General features: G+C 40.0%; 2 protein-coding genes across 4 annotated transcripts; both read right to left on the bottom strand.

Annotated features, from left to right (window-relative positions):
- Positions 1 to 2,247: 2,247 nt before the first annotated feature.
- On the bottom strand, positions 2,248 to 4,090 carry LOC144700231 (large ribosomal subunit protein uL6-like). Its single transcript, XM_078571694.1, has 3 exons — positions 3,630 to 4,090; positions 2,567 to 2,689; positions 2,248 to 2,473 (listed from the first exon to the last, which is right to left on the bottom strand). The coding sequence occupies exons 1-3, from the start codon at positions 3,990 to 3,992 to the stop codon at positions 2,387 to 2,389; spliced, it is 573 nt and encodes a 190-aa protein (XP_078427820.1). The 5' UTR covers positions 3,993 to 4,090; the 3' UTR covers positions 2,248 to 2,386.
- Positions 4,091 to 8,727: 4,637 nt separating this feature from the next.
- BARD1 (breast cancer associated RING 1) lies at positions 8,728 to 18,223 on the bottom strand. 3 transcript variants are annotated; one of them, XM_078571691.1, is made up of 13 exons: positions 17,808 to 18,223; positions 17,462 to 17,515; positions 17,300 to 17,370; positions 17,086 to 17,193; positions 16,797 to 16,999; positions 16,427 to 16,699; positions 15,896 to 15,996; positions 15,642 to 15,828; positions 15,487 to 15,569; positions 15,152 to 15,420; positions 14,911 to 15,029; positions 11,606 to 12,941; positions 8,728 to 9,063 (listed from the first exon to the last, which is right to left on the bottom strand). In XM_078571691.1, exons 1-12 carry the CDS (start codon positions 17,897 to 17,899, stop codon positions 12,618 to 12,620), a joined length of 1,884 nt encoding a protein of 627 aa, XP_078427817.1. In that variant the 5' UTR covers positions 17,900 to 18,223; the 3' UTR covers positions 8,728 to 9,063; positions 11,606 to 12,617. The 3 variants fall into 3 exon arrangements, with proteins under 3 accessions (XP_078427817.1, XP_078427818.1, XP_078427819.1); XM_078571692.1 differs by having other exon boundaries at positions 12,107 to 12,941; XM_078571693.1 differs by lacking the exon at positions 17,462 to 17,515 and having other exon boundaries at positions 17,808 to 18,220.
- Positions 18,224 to 27,266: the final 9,043 nt, after the last annotated feature.

The raw sequence follows: 27,266 nt of genomic DNA, 5'->3' as shown, positions 1-27,266 counted from the left end.
ATGTCTTTTGGGAGACAATCAAGGCAGAGGTAATGGCTATGGTGGAAGAATTTCGACAAAGAAACTTTGGGTTGGAAAAAATAGATCGTGCTTATTTGGTTCTCCTCCCAAAATGTTAAGGAGCTACTAGAGTGGGAGATTTTTGACCTATAGTGCTATCCAATTCGATATATCTTATCATAGCCAAGGTTTTGGCCAATCGGCTAAGGGAAGTGATTGGCAACTTGGTAGGTCCTTTTGAATCTGTCTTTATTCCTAAGAGACAACTGACTGATGGTGCAGTCGTTGCATCAGAAATCTTGAACGCATGGAAAAGATTGAAAGTTAGAGGGTTCATGTGGAAAGTGATTTTGCAAAGCCTTGACTGCTTTGACTGGGAATTATTATGGGCCTCTCAAAGGCGTTGTGGTTTTCCATCTGAATGGGTAGGGTGGATGAAAAGATATATTACATCACACTCTTTCGCGGTGCTGGTGAATGGACGCCCGGAGGAGATTGGATTCAACCGCAATAAGGGGTTAGACAATGATGCCCTCTAAACCCGCTACTTTTTATCTTGACCGTGGATTTCCTTCTCATAAGCACAGTGGAGGCTTGCTCCAATGATCTGCTAAACTATGTTTGGATCCCAAATTTCCCGGCAGGTATTCCTCTTCTACAATATGCAAACGATGCCACCTTTTTCATAGAGGGTGCTGAGGAGGAGGCCAAAAACCTATCCATCCTACTTGACCTTTTAGTAGACTGTTCAGGCTACACATCAACCATGCCAAATCAGCCTTTGTCGGGTTTGGATTATCGCAAAAGGAGGAAGCTCTCTATTTTAGAGCCTTGGGGACACCTATTGGTACACTTACCATGAAATATCTGGGTCTCCCATTGACAGGGGGTCGTATCAAATATATAGACTAGCATCTAATAGTGAGAAGATAGAGCGGAAGTTGGAGGGATGGCAAAGCAAAGTGTTATCGCGTGCGGGACGATTGGTGCTTCTACGCCACGTGCTATCAGCAATACCTATTTTCTATTTCTCGGTATTGAAACTACCAGTGGGGACCAAGAAGCGTCTAGAAAGTATAATTAGAAGATTTATATGCAAAACTTCAGGATCGGAGGAAGGGGGCAGATATCCTCGTATCGTGGGATAGAGTGCGCAGACTATTACGCTTGGGGGACTAGGAGTTCTTAAATTGCAAGATCTCAACTAAGCATTACTGGCCAAGTGGGTGTACAAACTTATGGGACAAGATACATCAATGGCTTTACTAGTTTTGAAAGACATGTATGGCTCGAGTTTGAACTGAGAAGTTCGTGGATATCCAGTCCGAGTAGCCTCTGCATTCTGGCAAAGGTTGAGGTATGTGTTTCTTCAAGTCCAAGATTTCTTCGAAGCCAAGCTAGGAGATGGCACGTCATTTCGGTTTTGGCCAAACGCATGGCTCCTCCTGGCCACATAAAGACAAAATTTTCACACTTGTATGCCCCTGCAAGGACCCCCTATGCCACAATGATCAAGTGTTGGGATGACACATGGACCCATGCCTAGGCGACACCTTATCCAACCAAAGACTGGAAGACTATACAAGGTTACAGCAAACACTAATTCACTTACACCTGCGAGGAGGGACACAAGATGGGTGGAAGTGGATAGGTGCATCCTTTTCTGTTCTAGATGCTTATGCGAAGCTTAGCTGCAGACAGGCGGAGAGGAACCGAGGGTCCTTTACACTGTCGCACCATATAGAGACAAAAGTTTACCCTTAAAATGAAAATTATTATGTTGCTGCTCCTCCGACGAAGAATAGTGAGGAAGGTTTTTCGGAGGAAATGGCTCCCAGAAGCTTCGGCATTGTGTGCAAACGGTGATGAGGATTGCGCTCACCTCTTTTTTTATTGTTCCTTTGCCGAAACGGTATAGACCTGTGAGCCACTTGTGCCCGAACGGTGTGGACGAGTGGCTCACAGGATCTCCCCTATCCTTATTTCAAAAAAAAAATACCTTTTTCTATACCCCATGATCAAAAAATCATACATATCAAACAGTTCTTCAGTACTTCGCACCGGACATCAACCATGGTCATCTCTCTTTCGTCCCTCTCTTCCACTTTCTCTCTTTCAGTCTTCTATCTCTCTCTCTCCCGCTCTCATCTCTGGTTGCAATTTTGTGCAACGTGGGATGCAAAATTTTCGCACAAATTCGCACAGCAGGACCATCCCAGGTTGCACAGTGTTAACTGATATAGATGATGAAACTCAAAAGCACTGATAAATTAATAGATGATAAAATACTCTCTGGGATTCGACAATATGATGGAAAACAGCCTCAAAAATTCTGATTTATCACTAAAATTCATATCGGATAAGAACAGAGCTGGAGAAAATCGCATTACTCATCCTCAGCAATCGCGCCCTTCTCGCTGACGTAAATACCATCCAAAAATTTACGAATATCCTTGTTCTTCACGTGGCATTTCTGCAACAAATATTAAGTGTTAATCCGTCATGTATAGCTCGTGAATAAATATTTCAAAAAGAGAAAATCATGCGGATTAAAATAGTTCCAGACCTGGTTAATCAAAGCAGCAGAACGAGAAACGAGTTCAATGTCATTGCCATCAAGAACGAGTTCATCCTTGACCTTCTCCGACCGGATGATCTTCACTCCCTCAAGCATGTCAATCTTACGAACCTGTGTTTTGCGTGAATAATCAGTACAATGACGAGGAACCATGAGCAGAAATTTAAATTTATAAACCATTTTTCCAAATTCAAACATAAGCATGATCTGTACCTGATTAAAAGAGAAAATTGGAAGAGAGAATTTAGCACAAAGAGGCAACTGAAAATCATTTAGATTTGGAATGTATTTCGAAACCTTATTGGAGTCAAATAAGAATAATTCCGGCTAAACAGAAGAAGCTTCGGAAAGCTGTGGAGAATTATCTCAAAACTAGTCATTGGAGAAACATTAGTCATAGGCAGAAGTAAGCTGTAATCCACGCAAGTCAGATTTTTCATTTTCCTATAAAAAAGGAACAAGGATTCTCGAAAGTTTAGCGAAAAACATGTAATGAAAGATATCGTTAGTGGACGGAAATCAGAGAGATTGAAACTTTTATCAAGTTTTTACGGTCAATACTTGATAATCAAATAGCAGAAATGATAAAATTATGAGCCGCGCAAGAAGACGTTAAAGGAAAGGGAATGACAGAAAGATAAACAACAGAAATTTGCGACGCTTTGAAAAATCGCTTGCGCGGCGCAAAAAGACCTATTCACTAATCAATTAGATTTTCATATTTTTTTCCATGACTACCATGTCTAGAGAATACATTGGATAATCTATTCCTTTTTAACACAAAAACGATCCTATTTTGGAGAAATTTCGTCAAAACAAACCCGTGTTGTAATGCTACGAAAAGAATTAAAACACCAAAAGGCCAATAGCACGCATCAATTGCGCGGCGCGAGAAATCACTTCACAAATCAAATTACACCCGTGCTGCGATGCTTAGAAAATGATTCAAACAATGAAATACAAATAACAAATTGCGCAGAATAAAACAACTACACACGAATTGAATTACGTGAAACCATAACCGCACGCAAGAATCAAAATTTAAACATACCCTCTTCTCCCCGAGGAAGTTCCGGATCTCAATGGCCTTAGCATCCCCGGTGATGCTAGCGTTGATGGGAAAATGAGCATAAACGAGGCGCATCTTGTAGCGATAACCCTTGGTAACACCGGTAATCAGGTTCTGAACATGGCTGATGGCGGTTCTGATGGCAGCCATGGTTCGCCGAGTGCCGAACCAGGCGTCCACCTTGAGCTTCTTCCCATTCTCGATCAGCTGGAAGTCGAGATTGAGGTGCTTGAAGTTCCTGATGAGCTTACCGCGGGGGCCTTCGACTTCGATGATCTTGGCCCGGACCTTGACCTTCACTTCGTCGGGGATGTCCATCGTCTGAGACGAGAGGATCGTCTTCATCGTTGAGCACTGCAAATCCGCCGCTGCCGATCGAGGACAGAGATGCTGTGCTAGGGTTAGGGTTTGTTGATTTGTTCTGAGGAAGAAGGAGGGAGGGGGGGGATGGCGAGGGGTCGTTAAGAATGAATGGGCTGGGTTGTGTGTTAATGGGTTATTTGGGCCTGATTCTTAATGGGCTTTCCGGAGCGGAACGTCGTTTAACGCTCTCCCTCTGCCCTTCCTTTTTGTCCGTCTCTCTCTCTCCTCCCTATTCTCTCTCTGTTTCACTCTCTCTCCTCCCTATTCTCTCAATGTATCACTCTCTCTCCTCCCTGTTCTATCTCTCTCTGTCTCACTCTCTCTCCTCCCTGTTCTCTCTCTCTCTGTCTCACTCTCTCTCCTCCTTGTTCTCTCTCTCCCTCTCTCTCTCTCTCCTCCTTGTTCTCTCTCTCTCTCCCTCTCTCTCTTTCACTCTCTCTCATCCCTGTTCTCTCTCTCTGTCTCACTCTCTCTCCTCCTTGTTCTCTCTCTCTCTGTCTCAGTCTCTCTCTTCCCGGTTCTCTCTCTCTGTCTCACTCTCTCTCTCCTCCTTGTTCTCTCTCTACTTGTCTCACTCTCTCTCCTCCCTGTTCTCTCTCTCTGTCTCACTCTCTCTCTCCTCCTTGTTCTCTCTCTATTTGTCACACTCTCTCTCCTATCTATTCTCTCTCTGTCTCACTTTCTCTCCTCCCTGTTCTCTCTCTGTCTCACTCTTTCTCCTCCCTATTCTCTCTCTGTCTCTCTCTCTGTCTCACTCTTTCTCCTCCCTATTCTCTCTCTATCTCTCTCTCTGTCTCACTCTTTCTCCTCCCTATTCTCTCTCTGTCTCTCTCTCTGTCTCACTCTTTCTCCTCCCTATTCTCTCTCTGTCTCACTCTTTCTCCTCCCTATTCTCTCTCTGTCTCTCTCTCTCTCTCTGTCTCACTCTCTCTCCTCCCTATTCTCTCTCTGTCTCTCTCTCTGTCTCACTTTCTCTCCTCCCTGTTCTCTCTCTGTCTCACTCTTTCTCCTCCCTATTCTCTCTCTGTCTCACTCTCTCTCCTCCCTATTCTCTCTCTCCCTTTCTCTCCTCCCTGTTCTCTCTCTGTCTCACTCTTTCTCCTCCCTATTCTCTCTCTGTCTCACTCTCTCTCCTCCCTTTTCTCTCTCTCCCTCTCTCTCCTCCCTGTTCTCTCTCTGTCTCACTCTTTCTCCTCCCTATTCTCTCTCTATCTCACTCTCTCTTCCCTATTCTCTCTCTGTCTCACTCTCTCTTCCCTATTCTCTCTCTCTCTGTCTCACTCTCTCTTCCCTATTCTCTACCTTTCTCACTCTACCTCCTCCCTATTCTCTCTCTATGCCTCTCTCCTCCCTCTATGTCTCTCTCTCTATCTCACTCTCTCCTCCCAATTCTCTCTCTGTTTCAATCTCCTCCCTATTCTTTCACTCTCTCAGTTTCTATAGACAGATGGAAGATGATCCAATGGAATACATCTAGAGGGAGAAATAGTTGGGATAGAGAGAAATTGTCGAATTTAAGTCAAAATACGCACTAAACAGAACACAAGCTAATGATACACATTTCCTAAAATTGAAGACCACCCAATGACAAGAACTATCTATAGAGATAAACAGTGGAGAGAGAGAGAGAGAAAAGAATTTAAGTCAAACATTCATTACATAGAGCACAAGCCAATAATACACATTTCCTCAAATGGAAGAAGACCCAATCAACAAGAACCCTTCTAGAGAGAGAAATAGTAGAGAGAGTCAGCATCTTATAAGCAGCTATGGAGTTCACAGTCCAAGTGTGAGGCAACTTATAATGCTCTCTCTATGATGGGAAATTGATAAGCCAAAAATAGGGTTGAATTTTATGTAATTTTAAACCCTTACCGTCGTCAATTTTAGCTTATACAATAAAATTTATAAAAAACTCTACTTAGGATGTGTAATGGTAAGTACGAGTGTCGTCCAAGGGAAGCTAGTACGGAATCCAATTGATGTTCTTCTTGAATAATTTGAACCTAATTGGGGTTAATTTAATCTTCAACAGAGATTTAATCACCCTAATTAGATGAGAAATTTAGAAAGGGGGTAGAAGATGTTGAGGTTTTTGTGTTTTAATGTACATTAAATTACAATAGTAATCATGACTTTATAAATTAATAAGTTATTTGAAGTTAATGGTTTTTAAAGGCTTTTGAATGCTTTAAAAAATAATTTTGTTTTAAAATATTAAGAGCTATTAATATAATTTTTAATAAAAGTTGTTAAAATCTTCTGTATAATTAAAAATGCTTTTTAAATATTCTGAAAATGTTTTTAAATGTTTTAAAATGTTTTAAATAATATAAAAGGCGTTTTAGGTTTTAAAGTGTCTTTAAAATATTGATTTATATTTTAAAAAATATTTTAAAATGTCAAAAAATAAAGAAATTAAAAGAATTTTTATTGAATGAGAAATGGTTTTTTAATCATGTTTTTTGATTTATTTTGGGTTATAAAGGGCCCAATAAGGCCTAAATGGACGGAGCCCATTAGCCTTAGTGGCGGACCCGACGGGCGGACTTAACCAGTTAAGTCCGCAGTCGGGTCCACAGTAGAAAGTTTAAATATCAAAAAAAAAAAAACGGGGCGGCCGGGAGTCCAACCCGCGACCTCCGCCCCGGCAACGTGACGCTTTACCAGTGCGCCACGTGTGCACTTTAATATAGAAATAAAATTTCTATATTTAACTTACTTTGGACGCGATAAATCGAATTAGGAAATTTGATTTATTCCAAAGGTCGGGTCCGACGGTTGACTTTCCAAAATTCATTTGTTATTTCTAAAAATCATATTTTTTCCAACTTTTGGAATTCCTATATTAAACCTAACTACTTTAATTAGCACTAATTACTATAATTAAATTTTAAATTAAGGAAACTTTCTAGAAAACTTTGAAAAATCATAAAAAATTAATTGCAGCTCCTTTTGAGCTCGAATTTTTTTGAAATTCTCAGAAAATTACAATCTACCCCTCTAGCACTATAAATACCTCTTCAGAGCAAGGGTTGAGTGATCTGACTGGGAAAACTATCTCTCTTGAGCTCCTCTTTGAAGAAGAAAGTGCTCCCTCTTGTGAAGTTCTCCCCTTCAATCAGTGTGCTTGTGCTTCTCTACTCTCAAGGGAAGTTTTTCATTTTCATCTCTCATTCATTTACTGAATAGGGTAATAGTTTCCTCCACAATCATTGAGTTAGTGGTGATTTTTATGAGATTTTGTGAAGGATAGTGAAGGGATTGATATTATTTTTGATAGCGATTAAGAGGAATTGATTTGTTGATCTTGAAAGTACTTCTGAGACAGATTTTCAGAATTGATCTTGATATCACATTTTGAGTCTTAGTGCATTTGATCATTCATACATCATTGAGAGCGGTGATTGACCTTTGATCAATCACGGGGAGCGGTATATCGTTTCTTCCACTAATCTGAACATGTGTTGAAGATCGAGAAGGCAGGGAGGTGACGTTGGTGGCACCAAGGATGTGACGGTGAGGGGGGAAGTGGACGTACGAGGACGAGCTCGTGATGGTCTACCCGAAGGCGATTCGGGGGTGAAGCTCGTGCACCCAAGGACGTGACGTACCATCGGAAGACTCCTCTGCAGAGGTAGCTCGGTGAGTTTGGTTGGGGTGCCTTACAAGGGAGGATCCTTAGTAAGGTTATCCTGAGTCCTAATTAGGACTCGAAGGGGGGCCTTGGATTGACTCGATCACTAGCGGATCGAGGAACCAAGTAAATCTTGTGTTCGAGAGAAAGAAGGTGAGCGACAATCCAAGGAATCTTAAAAGTAATTTAGGCAAATTAAAAGTAGATAAGCTAATTCACCCCTCCCTCTTAGCTTCCATCAGAAGAGATGAGAGGAGTAGATAAAATAAGGGGCTCTAAGTTGAATTAATTGATCCAATTGAAATGATCAAAGAATTCAATTAGAGCGATTAAGAAGAAAATTTAGAAATGTTTTGGTTGGTTCTTTAGGTTTGACAATTCAGTAATAACTACTCTATTGGATGATGAAATGGAAAATTTAATATCCTAGAATGTTATCCCTTTTATAAGTTTTTTTATAGTTTTCTTTTATATGCACTTGGAATAGCTAGGAAATCTCTCAATTTCTCCTCTAAATCCATGTCAGGGCTTTTACATTCCGCTCAAGCCAAGCGATTTAGAAGTTCAGACAGGGATCAAGAAGAAAGATTAAGAAATTCAACTAACAACATCCAAAATACACCAAAAGTTCAAATACAAAGAATGAACATGTACCAAACAAGTTGATCCACGCTGGAGCTCCTCTCTGTCTTGCAGCTGTGATAGAGAACCATCAAGAATGGCCCCCTCCTCTCGAAATTCGGCTTTTATACTAAGGTTCAATGGTAAAATTTACCATTTTACCCCTAATTAGTAATTAATTTTTATCCATCAATATAGGCATGATCTAAATGATCCAACCATACAGATAGAAAGAGGGGATCAAGACGAGCAAATCCATAAAAAAATCATCTTAATCAGACTTCAGGATCAAAAGTTATTAATAAATGAATTCAAACCAATTTTAACCATTGGATTTAAATCCATTTATTTAATTATTTTATCTGAAAACACGCAATGATGTGTCGCTTTTTCATTGGCTGATGACATTTGAAGTTCAAACGGCGGGTCGATTCTGAGACAGCCACGTACCCCCCTATCGAAAATAAAATCAAAGAAAACTATTACGATAAATCAAAGTCGTACAAATAGAAAAGCATTTAGTAATGTGTTTCTCATAAAGCGTCGAATCCGCACAAGCCACGTCACCGCCCGAGCGTGCACGTTGTACGTGCCGTGCGAGTGGTGAACTTACCTCTCGACGCTGATCCTCATCAAGCGCTGTAGGATTCTCATCCTACGGCCACGTCAATCAGTCGAAAATCTCTCTAGTGCTTTTGTAATTGAAGACTTCTTAAATACTGGAATTGCCGCCTGAAGCCGCCCACAGGTAATTGTGTATATGCCCATTGCCCACTCTCTCTTCTCTGGTTGCTCCTAAAAACCATTAAAAAAATACTAAGTAATTGCAATAAAACCCTGGAATTGTTTAAATAGTATCTTTACGCCTGCAACCACGACCGAGAGCTGTTCTGGGGGGGCATCCTTGCAATTAAAATTTACGAAAAACCCCTCAAAGTTTGAAAATAATCTTAATACTCATTTTTTCCTAATAAATATATCCTTTTTTCTTAATAAAAATGCATTTCTTCCTCAAATAGATCTCAGAAAATCCAATAACATCCTAAAAAATCTTAGAAAATTCTAGAAAATTCATTGATTCATCCCCATACTAATAAATCTCAAAATTAAATATTAAACTTGTCATTTTCATTTAAAAATAAATATTTCAAGCTCAAATAAATCCCTTAAAATTCATTAAATTAACAGAAATTTAGGGACAAATCAGGAATCACTTGAAAACATTAAATTTACGTAAATATATGATAACACCCACATTTTAAGCTATTTAAATGCATAAAATAGCATGAAATAAAGACTGAATTGAGGGTGTTAGCAGAAATGCTTAAACGCATTCCCTATTTCTCCTCTCTCTTCTTTGACTTTTCTCCTCTATATTCTCTCTCCTTTTCTATCGCTATCATGTTCTTTCTCTCTCTCTCCTCCCTCACCCACCTTTGACTTTTCTTCTCTCTCACACAATTTTTTTATCTCTCACTCAACTCCTTTCTTTGACTTTTCTTCTCCACTTATTCTCTTTCTTTCTATCCACTATTGTTGACTATTCCACCATTCTCGTCCCTCTCTAATTTTCTTTCTCTCTCTCTTATCTACAACTTCTGAATTGACTTTTGTCCAATCTCTCTCCATCACGTTTCTCCCAACTTCCTCAACACGAACCACAATTCTTTCTATCAATTTCTATTATACTACCATTTCGAATTTACAATTTATTTTCTTTGTAACTGCATGCTTCTTTTCCTTTAAAACGGCCATGAGTCTGCTTGTATGAACACTTTTGCTTGAGAATTATTGTGAAGTTGTTTGTGAGAAAAGAGTGACTCCTTGGTGATTTTCTGGCGATAACAGCGACGGACCGTCAAGGTGACGAACGACAACTTCTCTTCTTCAACATCCTCAACTCCTCTTGGGATCCTCCTCTGCCTTTCTCTATACTTTGTCATCTCCATCATTCCCGTATCATCTTATCCCCATCGTTGAACCACCCCTTCATCTCACCTCATCTCCCCCATCTAGTTCTCATTGCCTCCCTTCTTAACTTCATCAATTCCCACTCCTTGTCTCATTCAATTTGTAAATCATTCTCCACACTTCATCTCCACCCCTTTCACATTACACATCAACATACTCTCAAGCTGATTAAATCTCACACTTCCTTTTATCCATTTTTCCACTCATTCTACTCTCTATATTCACACCCGCTCGTGGGGCTACAGATCAACGTCAATCAAGGCCATTCAACATCAAAACATCCAAGCCATTGTCTCCCACCACTAAGGTACCTTGTGTCACCTTGACTTAGAGATAATTTTGGTCCATGATAATGGTTAATTTTCTCTGAGTGATTGTTTATTTTAAAGTTATCGTGTGCTAAACTTTGGTCGTCCATCTCAAATCTCCTATTCCCATTATGTTAGGAATATCAAAAGAATTACCAAATTGTCTTTGTTAAGTCCTTGCTCCATTGACTTAGTCTCCTTCTATAGGATTAAACCAAATTCAGATCACCTTCAAGGATCATGTGATATATATATATATATATATCTGTGTTAATTCATCAATTTCACAAAGTCTATTTTAGTGTCCATATCACTCTCTCTCTCAAACTATCTATCCACCTACTGGATGAAATTTAAGCCAAGAACGCACTAAATAGAACAATAGCTAATGATACACATTTCTGTGGAGGGAAGGCAACCCAATAGACAAGAATCCTTCTAGAGAGAGAAACAGTTGAGAGAGACAACATCTTACAGTCAGCAATAGAGCCCACAATCCAAATGTGACGATGCTTCTCATGCTCTATCTCTCTCTCTCTCTCACTCTCTCTCTCTCTCTCTCTCTCTCTATTCTCCTAGAAGATGAATTCAAGTCCAACAATGCACTAAATGATGCCGAACGTCGTCCGGTCGACACCGAGTATGATGGCTCGGTGCCGATAATGGATGGTGGTATCAACGTCGACAGTGTCGTCGTCCGACAATTAACCCTAACAGGTCTATGTAACTACAATGCAAATATGAATGCCCTAAGTGTCGTATGTGCAGGTTCCGACTCGAGGGAGGCGCCGAGCTCCAAGCTTGGACGAGGTCGTCGAGTGACGGCAATAGTGGCCTCTTGAACCTCGTCGGAGCGACGAAGGCATCTACGGCCGAACAGATTCTATCCATAGGGCTCGCACGTAATGGACGTATTCGTCCATACCGGCAAGACACTCACAGAGTCGTAGTTTTCTCTGAATTGTTACCCTCTCACCTACCTAGCCCGAGCGCGGTGAAGACATTACGAAAGTACACTGCAAGCGGCAATATAACGAGCGACGAGAAGCAAGGCATACCTCATCAGCGGCGGCTCGTCGATGGTTATCAGGGCTACCCGGCAATTTAGCTTCCCGTTCCCCCCCTATTCTTGTTATTCTCGTTTCTTCTTCTTCCTTGCTGAATTGTGGGTGAGACCAAGTAAAATGTGGAACACTTCAACAATAAAATTTACCTGGTCTCATTCTTTAGGGCGCCCTCTCTTCCCTTATAAAGGGGAAGGGAAATGGGTCCCCCAAATTGGGTTAACCAAGGGGAGAAAGGGGTTCATTAAGGGGGCCCTTATATAATGGGCCCCCTAATTACAAAACAAAGGGGAAATTAAAGAAATAAAAAGAAAGAAGAGAAACAAGGGAAAAGGGGGCAAAGGAAGGCCCCTCTCCCTTGACGATAAAACAGTGGACAGACGAAACACGTCGCAAATGAAACGAAGATACGACGACGAGAACGGGAAAACAAAACACCAAACACGAGAAAGGACGATGAAAACAGAATGCAATAATCGAGCAATTTCACCCGACCTTCGACAACGCTGTTGGGTGGCGCAGACGATGTCGTCGGTGATCCTTGATGGCGTGCGTCATCACTAAATAGAACACTAGCTAAAGATAGACATTTACACAAACGGAAGGCGACCCAATCTTAAATAACCCTTCTAGAGAGAGAAACGGTGGAGATAGAGTAAAATTTGAGTCAACCCTTGCCCTAAATAGGACAGAAGCCAATAATACACATTTCCTCAAATGGAAGATGACCCAATCAACAAGAACCCTTCTAGAGAGAGAAACAGCAGAGAGAGTCAACATCTTACAGGCAGCTACGGAGATCACAGTCCAAGTTTGAGGCAACTTATAATGTTCTCTCTCTCTCTCAAAACTCTCTCTATCCACCTAGTAGATGAAATTGAAGGCAAACAATGCACTAAATAGAACACAAGTTAATGATACACATTTCCACAGAGGGAAGGCAACCCAATCGACAAGAACCCTTCTAGAGAGGGAAACAATCGAGATACAGAGAGACAGAGGACTATCAGAGAGAGAGAGACAGCACCTTACAGGCAGCAATAGAGTCCAAAATCCAAGTGTGAGGCGCGACCCGTGAGCCGGCGAAAGCCGCCAATTCAGAAGCGTCAAGGAATCTCTGGCTCATGACGTCATCAGAGGAGGAAGATTCGATATTCTGGGGAGAGTCGAGGCTGTAGACCACAATGGCCGTGGTAAAACTGGGAATCTTTGTAGTATCTTCAAGCAATTCGCCGCCGGCGGCAAAGATGAGATCTTTGAGATAGCCTTTGTAGGTGGGCATGAAATCGCCGGTCAAAAAGAAGCTTAGCCCACTGAAAAGTTTGGGCGCCTGCAAAATATTTCAGATCGTTAATTCATCTGCATGATCCAGCCCAGAGAATGAGTTTGGTAGACACAAAGAGAGAAGAAAGATAAATAGATAGATAGATATATAGAGAGATGGAGAGGTATATAGTGAGAGTGGGAGAGAGAGAGAGAGAGATAGAGAGGTAGATAAAGATAGTGGGAGAGAGAGTGTGTGTGTGATGATGGGAGATAGATAGATAGAGTGTGTGTGTGAGCAGGAAAGAGGTGAGGGACAAAGAGAGAAGCAGAGAAATAGAGAGAAAACAATAGCAAGAGGAGAGAAAGAGAAGTGGTGTGAGATGGAGATAGAAATGGTGGGAGGGGGAGAGAACGAGAGAAATGGTGAGAGAAAGAGAGAAAGTGAGAAATGGAGAGAGAGAGGAAGACAGTGAATGAGAAACATAGGGTGTGTGAGAGAGGAAGTCAGTGAGTGAGAAATATAGTATAAAAGGAGAGAGGAAGACAGTGAGTAAGAAATATAGTATGAGAAGAGAGAGAGAGGAAGACAGTGAGTAAGAAATATAGTATGAGAAGAGAGAGAGAGAGAGGAAGACAGTGAGTAAGAAATATAGTATGAGAAGAGAGAGAGAGGAAGACAGTGAGTAAGAAATATAGTATGAGAAGAGAGAGAGAGAGGAAGACAGTGAGTAAGAAATATAGTATGAGAAGAGAGAGAGAGAGGAAGACAGTGAGTAAGAAAGATAGTATGAGAAGAGAGAGAGAGAGGAAGACAGTGAGTGAGAAATATAGTATGAGAAGAGAGAGGAAGGCAGCGAGTAAGAAATATAGTATGAGAAGAGAGAGAGCAAGACACTGAGTGAGAAATATAGTATGAGAGGAGAGAGGATGACAGCGAGTAAGAAATATAGTATGAGAAGAGAGAGAGCAAGATATTGAGTGAGAAATATAGTATGAGAGGAGAGAGGATGACAGCGAGTAAGAAATATAGTATGAGGAGAGAGAGAGCAAGACATTGAGTGAGAAATATAGTATGAGAGGAGAGAGGATGACAGTGAGTAAGAAATATAGTATGAGGGGAGAGAGCAAGACATTGAGTGAGAAATATAGTATAAGAGGAGAGAGGAAGACAGTAAGAAATATAGTATGAGAAGAGAGAGAGGATGACAGTGAGTAAGAAATATAGTATGAGAAGAGAGAGCAAGACAGTGAGTGAGAAATATAGTATTGAGATGAGAGAGGAAGACAGTGAATGAGAAATAGAGATAGTACAGGATAAGGATAGAGAAAGAGAGTGAATGAGAACTAGGAAGTGTGAGAGAAGGAGAGGAAGAGAGTAAATGAGAGTTACAGGGGAAGAGCGATAGAAAGAGAGTGAATGCGAGTCAGAAATACAGAGAGTGAGAAATATACACATAGAGAGAGCAAGGGTGAGAAAGAGATGGTGAGAGTAGTAGAGGAGAGAGGAAGACAAAGAGTGAGAAATATAGTTTGAGAGGAGAGAGAGGAAAACAGTGAATGAGAAATAGAGATAATACAGGATAAGGAGAGAGAAAGAGAGTGAATGAGAACTAGGAAGTGTGAGAGATAAGGAGAGGAAGAGAGTAAATGAGAGTTAGAGAGGGAGAGCGATAGAAAGAGAGTGAATGCGAGTCAGAACTACAGAGAGAGAGAAATATACACAGAGAGAGCAAGGGTGAGAAAGAGATGGTGAGAGTAGTAGAGGAGAGAGGAAGACAAAGAGTGAGAAATATAGTTTGAGAGGAGAGAGAGGAAGACAGTGAATGAGAAATAGAGATAGTATAGGATAAGGAGAGAGAATGGGAGTGACTGAGAAATAGGAATGTGAGAGATAAGGAGAGGAAGAGAGGAAATGAGAGTTAGAGAGAGAGCGATAGAAAGAGAGTGAATGCGAGTCAGAACTACAGAGAGAGAGAAATATACACATAGAGAGAGCAAGGGTGAGAAAGGGATGGTGAAAGAAGTAAAGAGACCTGCTCCAAAACCCTGGTTCTTCCATTTTTTGGGCCGTCAAAACAGCCATGGATATCATGGGATATTTCAAACCTATCCTCTGCAACAGGGTGCCGGGCATCAAGGCACGCCTTAATCCCTGAAATCAACGATGGCCATTAAAACATAACAAAACAAGGATTTCATGTCATCAACCTGATACATCAACCAAATCTAGGGTAAAAAAGAAAAACTATATCATTAAAGGCATATCAGACTTACAGTCAACACTAACAACCCACTTTCCGCTTAAAATGGCCATAAGAAATTTCAAAGTTCTGCTACAAGCTCCAGACTGATCAGTAGATGCAATGACGTGGGTAACACTTGACCTCCAGTCTTTGGTCAACGTCGCACCGATCATACTTGCAAACTTGCTTAAAATTTCCCTTTCTTCAGCAGAAAGAGCAGAACCGCACAAAACCCACTCCTTGGTCTCGTCCGTGGGTCCAACCCAAATTTCATTGTCATTCTTTGATTTATGACTTGCCCTGAAGAAATAAAATTAATCAAATTTTGAATCATCGAAATAAATACAAAAGCTTTAACTGATATACCTGTTGCCACTCTTCCTGCCATAGGATTTATCACATGGCAGTTCCCGATCAGCATGAGAAGGGCACAGAAGAAGATAATTAACCTGCGAATAGCAAAACAAAGACCCAGTTGAGCCAATTTACAAAATAAATGATTATGTTTTAATAATGCTTACACAATCCCATCGGCATTCGGCTGTTTCGACGGCGCAGGGAACATGGTAACTCTTCCTGCAAGCCCTAGAGTAGCAACCAAGGGCAGCCCCTTTCTTGCCACATTTGGTGCATTTGATCTTTGAAGCCCTTGATATCTCAGCCTCCAAATTCCTGGCACAGTCCTCGTCGAAAAACACTTGGGGTGCCCTAATTTGCCATAATCAGCAATTATTACTCAACATTTGGATCACCAGAATTATCAGTTTGAACTCACCATTCAACACATTTCTGATGAACATGCATCACATGAGGTTTTCGTGCTTGGTCTCCTTCCACAGGTTCTCCATCGGCATAATGAAGAAGAGGACCAGAGGCCTGAACGAAAGTGTGATCATTAATTTAGAGAGAGAGAAAAATGAAGATAAAGCCTTTTGAAAGAGAAAGGGAAAGAGAAATAGAAAGATAAAAAGAGAGAAACAGTTATAGAGAGATAGTGTGTGTGTGTGTGGTAAAAAAGGGAGAGAGAGAAGCACAAAACAGTTTCATTCAGATGGGATCCTCAAAAAGAGAGAAAGTGAGATAGCAGAGTGAGAGAGAGAGAGAGTGAAAGTGAAAGTCGGATAAAATCCTTGATTGCAGGCTGATCGAGAAGAAAAAAATGGGAATGGACTTCAACTGGAGAAACTTTCAAAATATTTACACTGATCTCCTAAAGGATTGCTACAAATATATCCCTGAAGAGCTTGGAATTCGATTCACATTAGAATTATACACTGCCCATGAGAACTGGGTGGGACAGTAATACCTCAGACTCTTGAGAACACTGGCAGAAAGCGCAGGCGAATTGTTCATTTGAAGTGATCTTGGCTAATTGAATGGAGGATGTCGCATTATTTATTCCATTATCAGTAACTTCGGCTTTAGATGTAGGATTTACTGGCCGTGCATGATCCACCTCAAACCTGCGTTTTTTAGGGTCCCTAAGTCGACCCTCTTCGGGTTGAGAATCAGATTTCCTGTTTCTTAGATCGGTCATCGACCGGGGAGAGCTAACTCTGATATCTTGCATTTCCAGTCCCTGAGCAGGCAGATTCGAAATTAAAAATTAGATCATGAAGATTTTGAGTTATTTTGAAGATCAAATTGCTCAGGGGGAATAACAAAGAGGAACTTACAAGGGCACTTCCTCGATCAGTACTGTCATCATCAGAGTATTTGAGACCAGCAGACGATGGTGGGCTGCATTGCGCTTGATCATGATGGATGCCATCTCTTGAATGGCAAGACCGAGTTGTAATAATTTCTGGTACATCTCTAGTCTGAGATTTTTCCTCAGTGAACTTAATGCCATAATCATGTCCACAGAATCTCTTATCATCTTAAAAGTTTAAATTGCAATGTAAGCAGAAGCTCATATTTTGAAAAACATTTGCTTAGTTATTAAAAATGAGGAAAAGTACATACCAGTCCAATTGGCTTCACCAGTCACAAGACCTAAATTTGCTTTGAACGCTACGCTCATACTTTTGTATATATTAACCATCGCATCGATGTGAGAGGCTAGCCTTAATTCTAGCAAGACAAAACAGCGAGTGAGGTAGAGAGCGAGAGAGGGTAGATTAGTAAAGGTAAGTTCGTAAGTTTCGCTATAGTAGAGTCAAACACCAGAGAAATGCACCTCGGGGAAGAACAGACACTGAACATATGGGGCAGCTTAAGCTAGCATCCGACGAAGTTGAAATGCAAGATCTGTAAATCAAGACGATAAAAAGTATTTCATCGTACACTTTTCTGGGCGGTATCAACATTAAATCACAGATAAATCATAGATTCTTCGAACCTGCAGAAAATGTGATCGCATGGCAGCAGCAGTGGACGTTTCAATAAATTCAAGCTGCAGAGGCACACAAGATTGTTTGGAAATACAATCTCCTACCGGAAATGCATTTCCGGTATCATAAAAATGGCTTAAATTTGAAGGTTTTTTACCACAGATACTTCATTTTCTTTAGAAAGAGGGCAAAAGTGTAGGATTGAATACAGTTTTTTCATATATTTGAACTTAAAATCATAACCTCATACCAATTCGAAATGGGAATTGTGGAAACAAGAACTTCCCCCCAAAATCTAATCTATCGACTGAATATTGACCAGAGTCGGGAAGAAAAATCACAGCGGGAACGTACCAAATTGGGCATTTAAGCTCCAACTCCATTTTCTGAAGAAAAAAGATGCAAGAATTGATTGATGGCTCGTGGCCGACAGACCCCGCCATCATGTTCACTGCCGATAATCGGCTCCGATCGTTCCCCCTCCCCGCGATCGATCAGACAAAGAGAAGATCAAGACGATACGATTCCGGAAGAGTATGAAGAAGAAAACCCCCCAAATTTATCGCTGGCTTCCGACTTCTCCGCTGGTCATCTTCATTCGAACTACAAATTCTGGCGAAATCTCCATTTTTCGTAGCTTCTTCCGGCGGGAAAAAATGGCGGGTGTGTTCAAACTCGTGCATTTAGAATTGGGTTGACGAAAGTTGCCGTTTTTAAGTTTCGAACCCGCCCACGACGGCATCAGCTTCCCGCGTTGCCGCTCCCTCCCTCGGAAGCAGACAGAAAACTTTAAGGGTGATTTTGTAATTTATATTTGATCTGTCTTCATCAATTATTATAATTTTATTCAAATTAATGCAAGGATGACGGATGACGTACCGGGACGAGACGACAATTCGGTCATCCCTTAGCTGGATGGAACCGCACTATCACAACTAGGGATCGGGACAGCTAGACGATGACGAAAGGATGACAAAATCACAACTACAGCAATGTCATCATCAACGCCATGGATGTAGTCTGTCAATAGAGTCACTTAAATTTGTCGTACATAAACATTGACGCCTGCAGACGGCAGCGGGGTGGACTGCGCACACTCCAAGCATCAAACCCGCTACGAGGACTTCACATACTTGATAACTTGCAAATTAACATGATTAATTGATGAATTTTACATTATATTTATGTGTTTTCATGACCATATTTGCATGTTATCATATAAAAATGAAGATAAATGACTTACATTTTAATTTTATTATTATTTATAATTTTTATTATTTTTTACATGGTATTTAACCTCGTTTCATTGAATAAATATTTTTTACAGGGCCTTAAATACTTGGCTAAATGTTGGTAAGGGCTTTCCTAATTTTTCTATAATTTTTCCATATGTTTATATAATTTTCTGGCCAATATTTAGTCGAGAACTTATTTGTACAAATTTAAATAATACATATATTATTTATATGGCGTTTTAGAAAGCATTTTTAATATATATATATATATTAAGTGCATCCACGTCATTCGCCCGAATAAGTGTTGCATATTATTAAAATAGTTAATAGAGAGAGAAAATGAGCATTATTGGCTCATTATGGCATCGCAAATCGCGATGCCATGATGAGCCAATCATTAGCTCGGAAGCATATATGACGTGGTGCGGTTGGCGACGAAAAGGTAAGTTCTGATTTTATTAAAATGTTCGTGCATTTAATACGTACCTCACCGTACGTGTAGTAGGTACATTGATTGCACGCGGCAACCAACCCACATGCATTGATAAAGAAAATAATCCCCGTGCACGCTATTTAATGCATGCATCAGTCGATTCGCCACGTGCATTAAATGCATTAAATGCACACGGCGAAGCAACCTGCTTATATTAAACAATTGCGTTAAGTTCACCGTTGTATTACTTTATTTATTTATTTATTTTAAAAGCGACGCTGATGGGGTGACATGGCATTTTTCTAACCAATTAAACACATGAATCATTCTCCAATGATTGCGCACTGTGGATGCGCACAACGACGTGTCAGAACACGATCCGAGAAGGCGAAAAACAAGAAAAAAATGCCAACCAATTAGAAAATGCCGTTTTTTAGATATTTTGAAGAGAAATAAAAGATCTAACGGTTGAGATTAAGCGCTAGTAAAACCTTGATATCTTGAGATTTAGATGTCCGATTGGGCTGAAATTTTGAGGGCATGCTTTTCTTTTCTCCCTACACAATCCAACGATTGGATCTTTAAATACAGGTCTAGAAAAGGGCGAAATTCATTTTTTGAAGCTCTCCCCATGGATTTGGCCAAGAAGGACGTAGGAGTTGCTTTGGAAGTCGGCAGTTCTTGATTCTGCATTCAAATTCGTAAGTTTCTGACTTGTATTTTAAACTTCTTCTTAAGAGATTCTAAAACGCCTTGGCATGGGCGAAATGTACATGCACTAGAAGTTGTTTTGAATGAAATTAGCATTGCATTTGGAGTCTGATTCAATATATGATTGTTAATATTTAGTTTTTAATAGATTTGGAACAATTCTGCATTTTTGGATTTTTAATATAGGGTCTGATTTCACATTTTCCCAAATTCTTCACTTTCTCTCTCTAGATTAATTTGTCGAGTTTCTCTGTCTACATTTCAAAATTGATTGTTTGTAAATTTAATTCAATATATAAAAACCCTAAATATTAAATTTCATCCAAAAATTCGTCCATCTTGAAGTCTAATTTCAAAATCCCTTTCTTGATTATTAAATTCCCAATTTTAATTCATAAAAATTGTCTTACAATTTTATAATAATTAGGAAATTAATACTCCGAATTAATCTGATCTTATAATTAAAATTATCCTATCTTGAGATTTTTGACCAAAATATTTAAAATCAAAATTAAGTTTTTACTTAATTTTGATTAATTATTAAGTATAATTAAAGTTTATTAATTGCAAAATTAATTCATCCTTGAATTAATTCATTAAAAATTGGATTAAAATTCTTACTTTCCTGCCTCCATGTGGTTCGACCCTTTGCTTGCTCTATACGCTTTATTTAGTGATTACGGGTATTTATAAATTTTATTGTATAAGTCTAAACGCAAAATCAACGACGTATTCACATCATTTTTTGGGCTTATCAATACTTGTGCTGGCATGAGTGCTCTTCCAATGGCAATTACTAGATATCACTCATGTACCTTTTCCTTTCTTTCACCGTGGGTGTGGGCGAGTAGGGTCCGTGTGTAATTGGGACACGAACGCGCGCTCCATGCCTATAAACTCTGATAAACACTGCATTTTAATAAATAAACACCTTCGGGTGGTGTCCAGGGCACGAATTGATTGATCTATGGGGCACAACCTTAGGGTTGGCCGTACCCGGCACTGTGTTTTTTGCCAATAAAAAAAAACTTTGTTGTAGTTAGCGTCAACTGCGTCGTGGATTAAAAAGAATTGTTGCGCCTCAGGTTAAAAAAGAATCCACTCCCACTCGTCGAAGTTGACTGTCACTATTTCTTTCTTCCTTGTCTGGGGGGCCGTTGCCCGCTGATTGATGCAAAATTGACCAATAAAATACAAATTATAATTTCACGACATGTGTTTATATGACTCAAAACTTACATTTCCTCATCTCTGGCACTTCACATCGTAAAGAGTGATCATCATCAACGTCACCTGTCATCATTATTCTAACTCTTATGACATGACTGGACAACGGACAGATGACGCCCGATCACAAGCACCTTATTATAAAGGAACAATAAGGAAACATGGCCATATAGTGCAGGGACGCAGATATGACTTTTTTTTTGTCCTAGGACAAAAAAACATCCCGTCTGTGAGATTGGACAAAAATCGGGACGGAAATTCGACATGGGACAAACGAATGGGACAATTTTCCGATTGTTGAGCGAAAAAACCCTCCCGTCCGGAGGTCTCGGACGGTGGATGGTAAGGGATGGACGAAAATCCATCAGATTCGTTCTTGATGGTTAAGTACTTGCCATATGGCATCGCTTAATCAATTCCTTGACATTTTGCATCAATGTGCCTACTTTTTTCTCACTCTCAAATTAACGCCACCCAAAAGTAATTGTACATATGTCCCTCCGCTTTATCCCTCCTCCATATTTCCCTAAAAAAACTTTTAAAAGTATATTAAACTGTTACATCGTGATCTTTTTTTTGTCCAGGACAAGGGACGGTATGATTTTTCTCCGAACAGGACTAAACTGGCAAAGTCGGGACGCGGACGATTTGTTTCTTCGGTGGACGAATCCCAAGACGGGACGGTTTGGATGAAGTTGAAATATCCCGACGTCGGACGGGATTATCTTTATCCCGTTCCGTCCATGTCCACGTCCTGGACTATACAGAACTATAGGTGGCATTCTGTTCTGTTCGTTCCAAATTCTATTTGGATGACGGATGACATCAATGGCCGTCATCCTGCCTGAACCTTATTATAAAGCAATTAACAAAATTAATTTCCCACAAACCTTCCGTGGTGAGTATAAATACCTTTTGAACTTCTATGGGGAGATTAGGGTTTCTTCTATTTCTTCTTCGCTCTCCTGCTCCGCTTCGACGAATCTTCGATTAATGCCATGTGCTGCGTTCTGATTTAATAGCGTTTGCGGGTCGATCTTTACTTTATCCGACGACTTTACTGTGTTTATTTCGTTTCTTGATCGAGTTTAGATCGATAGGGACGAGGAAGTCCATCTTGGCGAAGCTGGCTAGTCTCTAAGCGTAGCCATCTTTGAATGCTAATGGACTTAGAACGATGTCCTCTGTACCGATCTGCGTGTCGTTTCTCTTTGTCGTCTGCAGATCAGTCGAAGCGGATACATCATTCAACGATGATGATGATGTTAGTCTATACTAGTACTCAATGATTTAGTTTGTTCTTCTTACTCTCGGTCTTTTCCTTGCTGGCTTCTTAAGTCGAGTAATTGTTGATTCTGAGCTTGGCCTTAAACAACTTTAAGGTTCAGTACTTCATTGGACTTAACAAGTATGATATCTTTGTATAGTTTTCGCTGTTGCATGCCATTTTTATGAAACTCAAAAGCATTTGAGTTGGTCTTAAGTACTTTGATCTTGAGCTAAATTCAGCTTTCTGGTTGAACATCACTGGAATAAAAAAGGCATGTTGTAGATATCTCTTTAGCCAATTGACTTGAGTATTGCAAGTACTAATGAATAATCATTGAGGACACTTTTCTTGGATTCTTAGGAATACATTTTTGTATTTATATTGGCTTAGAAAACAATAATATAGAACCTTCATAGTAAGATCAATGAACAACTGCTACTGTTTCTCGCTTGAGATTAAATTGGTTTATTTATGCTCATACTACAATGAGAGAACTGTCCTCTTAATTTTTGAATTTAAGTCTCTTTAAATGATCTTTAAAAATAAGAGAGAAAATACTTCAAAATTAAGAGTTCAATGCATTAGAAAATTGCAAGGCCAGTGGGTGGCAGTTATTTTTGTTAGAATATTTAAGATGATTAATGTAAAAGATATTATATAAGATCTATAGCTCAATGGATATGTTCTGATGGAAAGATGTATTGAAGTGGGATGATGGAAGATGATGATGACATGATGTTATGAATGCCATGTGGTGGAACTCAGGAAATGTGTGATGTCATTTAGAAAGATGTATTGAAGTGGGATAATGAAACATGGAAAGGCGCTATGTGATGATATGGATCATGTTTTTAACCTAAAGATATAAGTTGACATAAATTGATGGGTGGATCTTTGTAAAAGTCACCTCTTGATGCATCTCCTATACATCTGAGTTGATTGAAAGACAGTGAATTTCTGAGGTCCATCAAGTTTGTTCTAGGTTTCCTTAGTGATTTTGATGAGGCAACAGAGATGGTAAGTAAAAACCGTATGTTATAGCTGTAAAAGCTGCAAGAGTTGAGGAATGAAGCATATGAAACTTAGTAATTAATAAAGCTGAAATCAATTAATAGGATAATTAGAAATGTTGGTTTAATAATTCACACAATTTTTCCCCAACAAAGCTAAGGAGCTGATGGGATGGCCTATATATTATCATTTAAACTATCGACTAAGAATTTTTTATTTCAGATCTTATTATAGGTTAATGTAAATCGACATTTATAGGTTGCTTCTAGGCATTTATATATGATATTCAATTTTAGAACCTCTTACTATTTGGTTCATTTGAACTGAATAAATGGTTATTATTATATAAACTGAACAAATTTGCTGAATAAATCTTTATGAATTTTATTGTGTTTCAAGATTACAACATGTAAGAAACTATCTTAATGAGCATAACGATTCACAGCACGGGTAGTATAAAGATTAGATTAGCGAAAATGATCGCGGTTTGTTATTTCTTATTTGCAAACTTTTCTTGCATAAGGCACGGTGCATATTTGAAGTCAGGGGTGAGAAACTATCATTGTGTTTCAAGATTACAACATGTAAGAAACTATCTTAATGAGCATAATGGTTCACAGCAGGGGTAGTATAAAGATTAAATTAGCGAAAAGGGTCGTGGTTTGCTATTTTTTTATCTGCAAATTTTTCTTGCATAAGGCACGGTGCATATTTGAAGTCAGGGGTGAGAAAAAATCATTATGTGGCCGTTAATTTTTGTATCCGCTCTTCAATTCAGGTTGGGGGTAAAGTAATTTACAAAAAATATTGGATTTTTTCCTGCTCTTAGTATTTACAATTTATTGTAAGTTTAATCTTGTCTCTTTCTATTGGTTCATGTTACTGTATGGATTAAAACATGAAATGTGTTATTTTAACCATTGGCCCTTAAGGCATCATAATTAGGGAGTCCATGATGGCATATTTTCACAATGATTAGTTCTGATAATCATTGCCAAAAATTTTGATTGGTGGTCATTCAATTGAAATCTAATAGCGACACTTGATAATGTTAAATATATTTTACGAAATGAAATATAACTTATTAAAATATAGATTCCAACATAAAAGTAATATCTCCTTGAATTTAATGTCAAATATTTTATAAAAATTTGATTCAACTCTAAAAAATAATTACTTTAGGAATGTGATGTCTGAAAAATCTTTCAAAATAAAAATCAATAGATAAAAATATAGTATTTTTAAAAAAATAGATTTACTAATTTTAGGCTTAACAAGACGAACATATATGTATATATAACTTTTCATGCATAAATATGTAAATCTCATTTTATTAGTTATCAGTAAAACATTTCATTTTTGGATTTCTAAAAATATATATTATTAGTGAGAAATTGTTTAATGTTTAATCAAAGTTTTAAAATTTCCTCGAGTTATTTTATCATAAAAATGTCGTTAAGTATTTAATTAATTTATCCTAATTTATTCATTGCGTAGCATATGAAGAATTGTATGCACCCTAATATGACATGTCAATAGATTCAACAACCTCATCTGAATAAAAAATCTTATAAAATGTTTAAGCTCTGATCACTAACCAGAATTAGTTAGTCTCGTGGATCCATTATCTTGCCTTGATTCTAATGAATGAACTGGATCATAATATAATCAAAATTGTTATTTTAGTTTAAGCATGTGAATGGATGTATTGGATTGCGTCTGATCAGATTCTGAAACTAGCCTTTAGATCCATCTAACTTCATTGATTTTGGTCGGTGATAAGTATCACATTTCACTCTTAGTATTATTTCTGATTAGAATAGTTGGAAGGATTTGTTAGCATGCTTCCGATCATAATGTTATATTTCATGAGAATCAGATTTTTTTAAAAAACTGATGTCTGATAAGAATCTGATTTTGATCAATGCAGGGTGGCAAATTTATTGGCATCCATTCATTCTGATAAGTTATCGCGCCTTTATTGCTATTATGTCATACTATTGGGTTGATTAGCCTTTTTTATTTTTTTTTATTTTTAGCACAAAACACGGTGCCGGGTATGGCCAACCCTGTGGTTGTGCCCGTATTCTGATCCAGCCGTGCCCTGGACGCCACCCATGGCAATTTTATATACAAAGTGGAGTGTTTATCATTGTTTATGCACGTGGAGCGAGCATAAATATCTTAATTACACTTGGATCCCACTCGTCCACACAAATGTGCAGGAAAACAAGAGCACGGAGAAGTTCGTGCGTGCCGACCTCACCCGTCTGTGCTCCCTCCGAGTGAAAGTGGGGGTGAAGAGTGCGGTGGCCGCGGAGCAGCTACGATGGTGGAAGTGTGCGCAGTCCACCCCGACGTGTCGAAAGTCGACCGATCAGGCGAGAGGTTGGGCGCACCCACCTCAAGTGTTCCACGCAATCTGCCACTCCCACGAGCCCTCCGTATGCGACGCGTATGGAGAGTCGACAAGCTAAGGCATTCCACGCGATAGCATTCCCGAGCTGAGGGAGGGAGGGCCTGCCAAGAAAGAAAAAGAGAGGAGGGGTGTCGTGTGTGTACCGCATGGTTGGCAGGGCATTTGCTGTCTGATTGCCTTCTCACAGCTGGTGACATACACTAGGTGTGCGAGGGCGGCACCGCATGATGTCCTGCCATACGCGATGTAGGCGCCATTGGGAGCATGTACTTGCACGAAGCATGTCAACCAACACCTGTGAGTCTGATTCTACGACGACGTTGTGAAGGTTTCGTTCCTTGCAGAGGAGTAAACCATTATGTATCGCCATAGCTTTGGCTATTGTATTAGTTTGTATGCCATACAAAGAGGAAAAAACGAAGAGAATACTCCCTGTATGATCACGAAGGATACCACCTCCCCCTGTTGGCCCCGGGTTCCCTTTGGCCGCACCATCTACATTCAGTTTGAGGATGCCGAGTGGCGATGGAAGCCAACGGACGACCTGTAGCTGAACGCGGACATGGGCAAGGGTCACCGAAATGCCCTAAGAGCGAAGGACGCCACACATGAGGGCTGAGATGCGGTTGCGAGGTGAGATGAGATGGTGGGTGCGTCGTATCCAGAGCTTGACTCGATGCGTGATATCTGCGGCGCACATGGGAGTCCCTGCATAACGAGAAGAATTTCGCCCTTTTCATATCTCCCATAGTAAGTAAGCTATGGTGATGTGTAGGATGTGGCTCCATGTAGAGCGTGTTGGCGAGAGAAACATCTTGCCAAAACACTCAAATGGGGTCAGTGGGATGGGAAGGAGTGGACGCCAAGGGTATGTGATGTGACGCCAACAGTTTAGGGCTGTCTCACTATGGAAGAATAGATGTTCCATAGTCTAAGTCTGTGGTGATGCGGGGCAGCAGTGACAACGCAAACTGAGGGAGCGACCTATACGGATCACCCGATCATCAGTCGGAAGGCCACATTGTAAGAGTCTCCAGAGGAAAAAGGAGACACATGTGAGGATCGCCGGATGCCAGATGCGGCGACCCTAGTGCTGGTGGGGGGATTTCTCGCGGAAATGCTGCTAATAAGATCTACAGGAGAAGGTTCCATCGAGTGTGAGCGTTCAAATTGCACGGTCGGGAGTGGTCCATTTAGGGGTACTCTGTACTTGGGAGAGTATGTCTGAAGGGAGGCCATGCTACTCCCATAGGTGTCCCGTGTTGTCCATGAGCAATTGGGCCAGTGTTAGTGTCAATCGATGAGGTACAAAGTGTGGATGGTGAGCTAAGGGTTCACCACCATGCCAAGTGTCAAACCAGGCGCTAATCGCACCTTGGCCAACCTGCTAATGTGTGACCTGGGCTATCTCAAGCCAGTGTTTCTGCCAAGTCCGCCATCGCCGAGGGCCCCAGATATCCATCTCTCGACGGGCCCACTAGCCATACTTGGCAGAAACAAAACTTCC

The sequence above is a fragment of the Wolffia australiana genome, chromosome 2, assembly GCF_029677425.1.
Source record: "Wolffia australiana isolate 7733 chromosome 2, ASM2967742v1".
Taxonomy (NCBI): Eukaryota; Viridiplantae; Streptophyta; class Magnoliopsida; order Alismatales; family Araceae; genus Wolffia; species Wolffia australiana.
The sequence above is the reverse complement of the archived record's forward strand: the minus strand, read 5'-3'. Positions and strand labels throughout refer to the sequence as shown.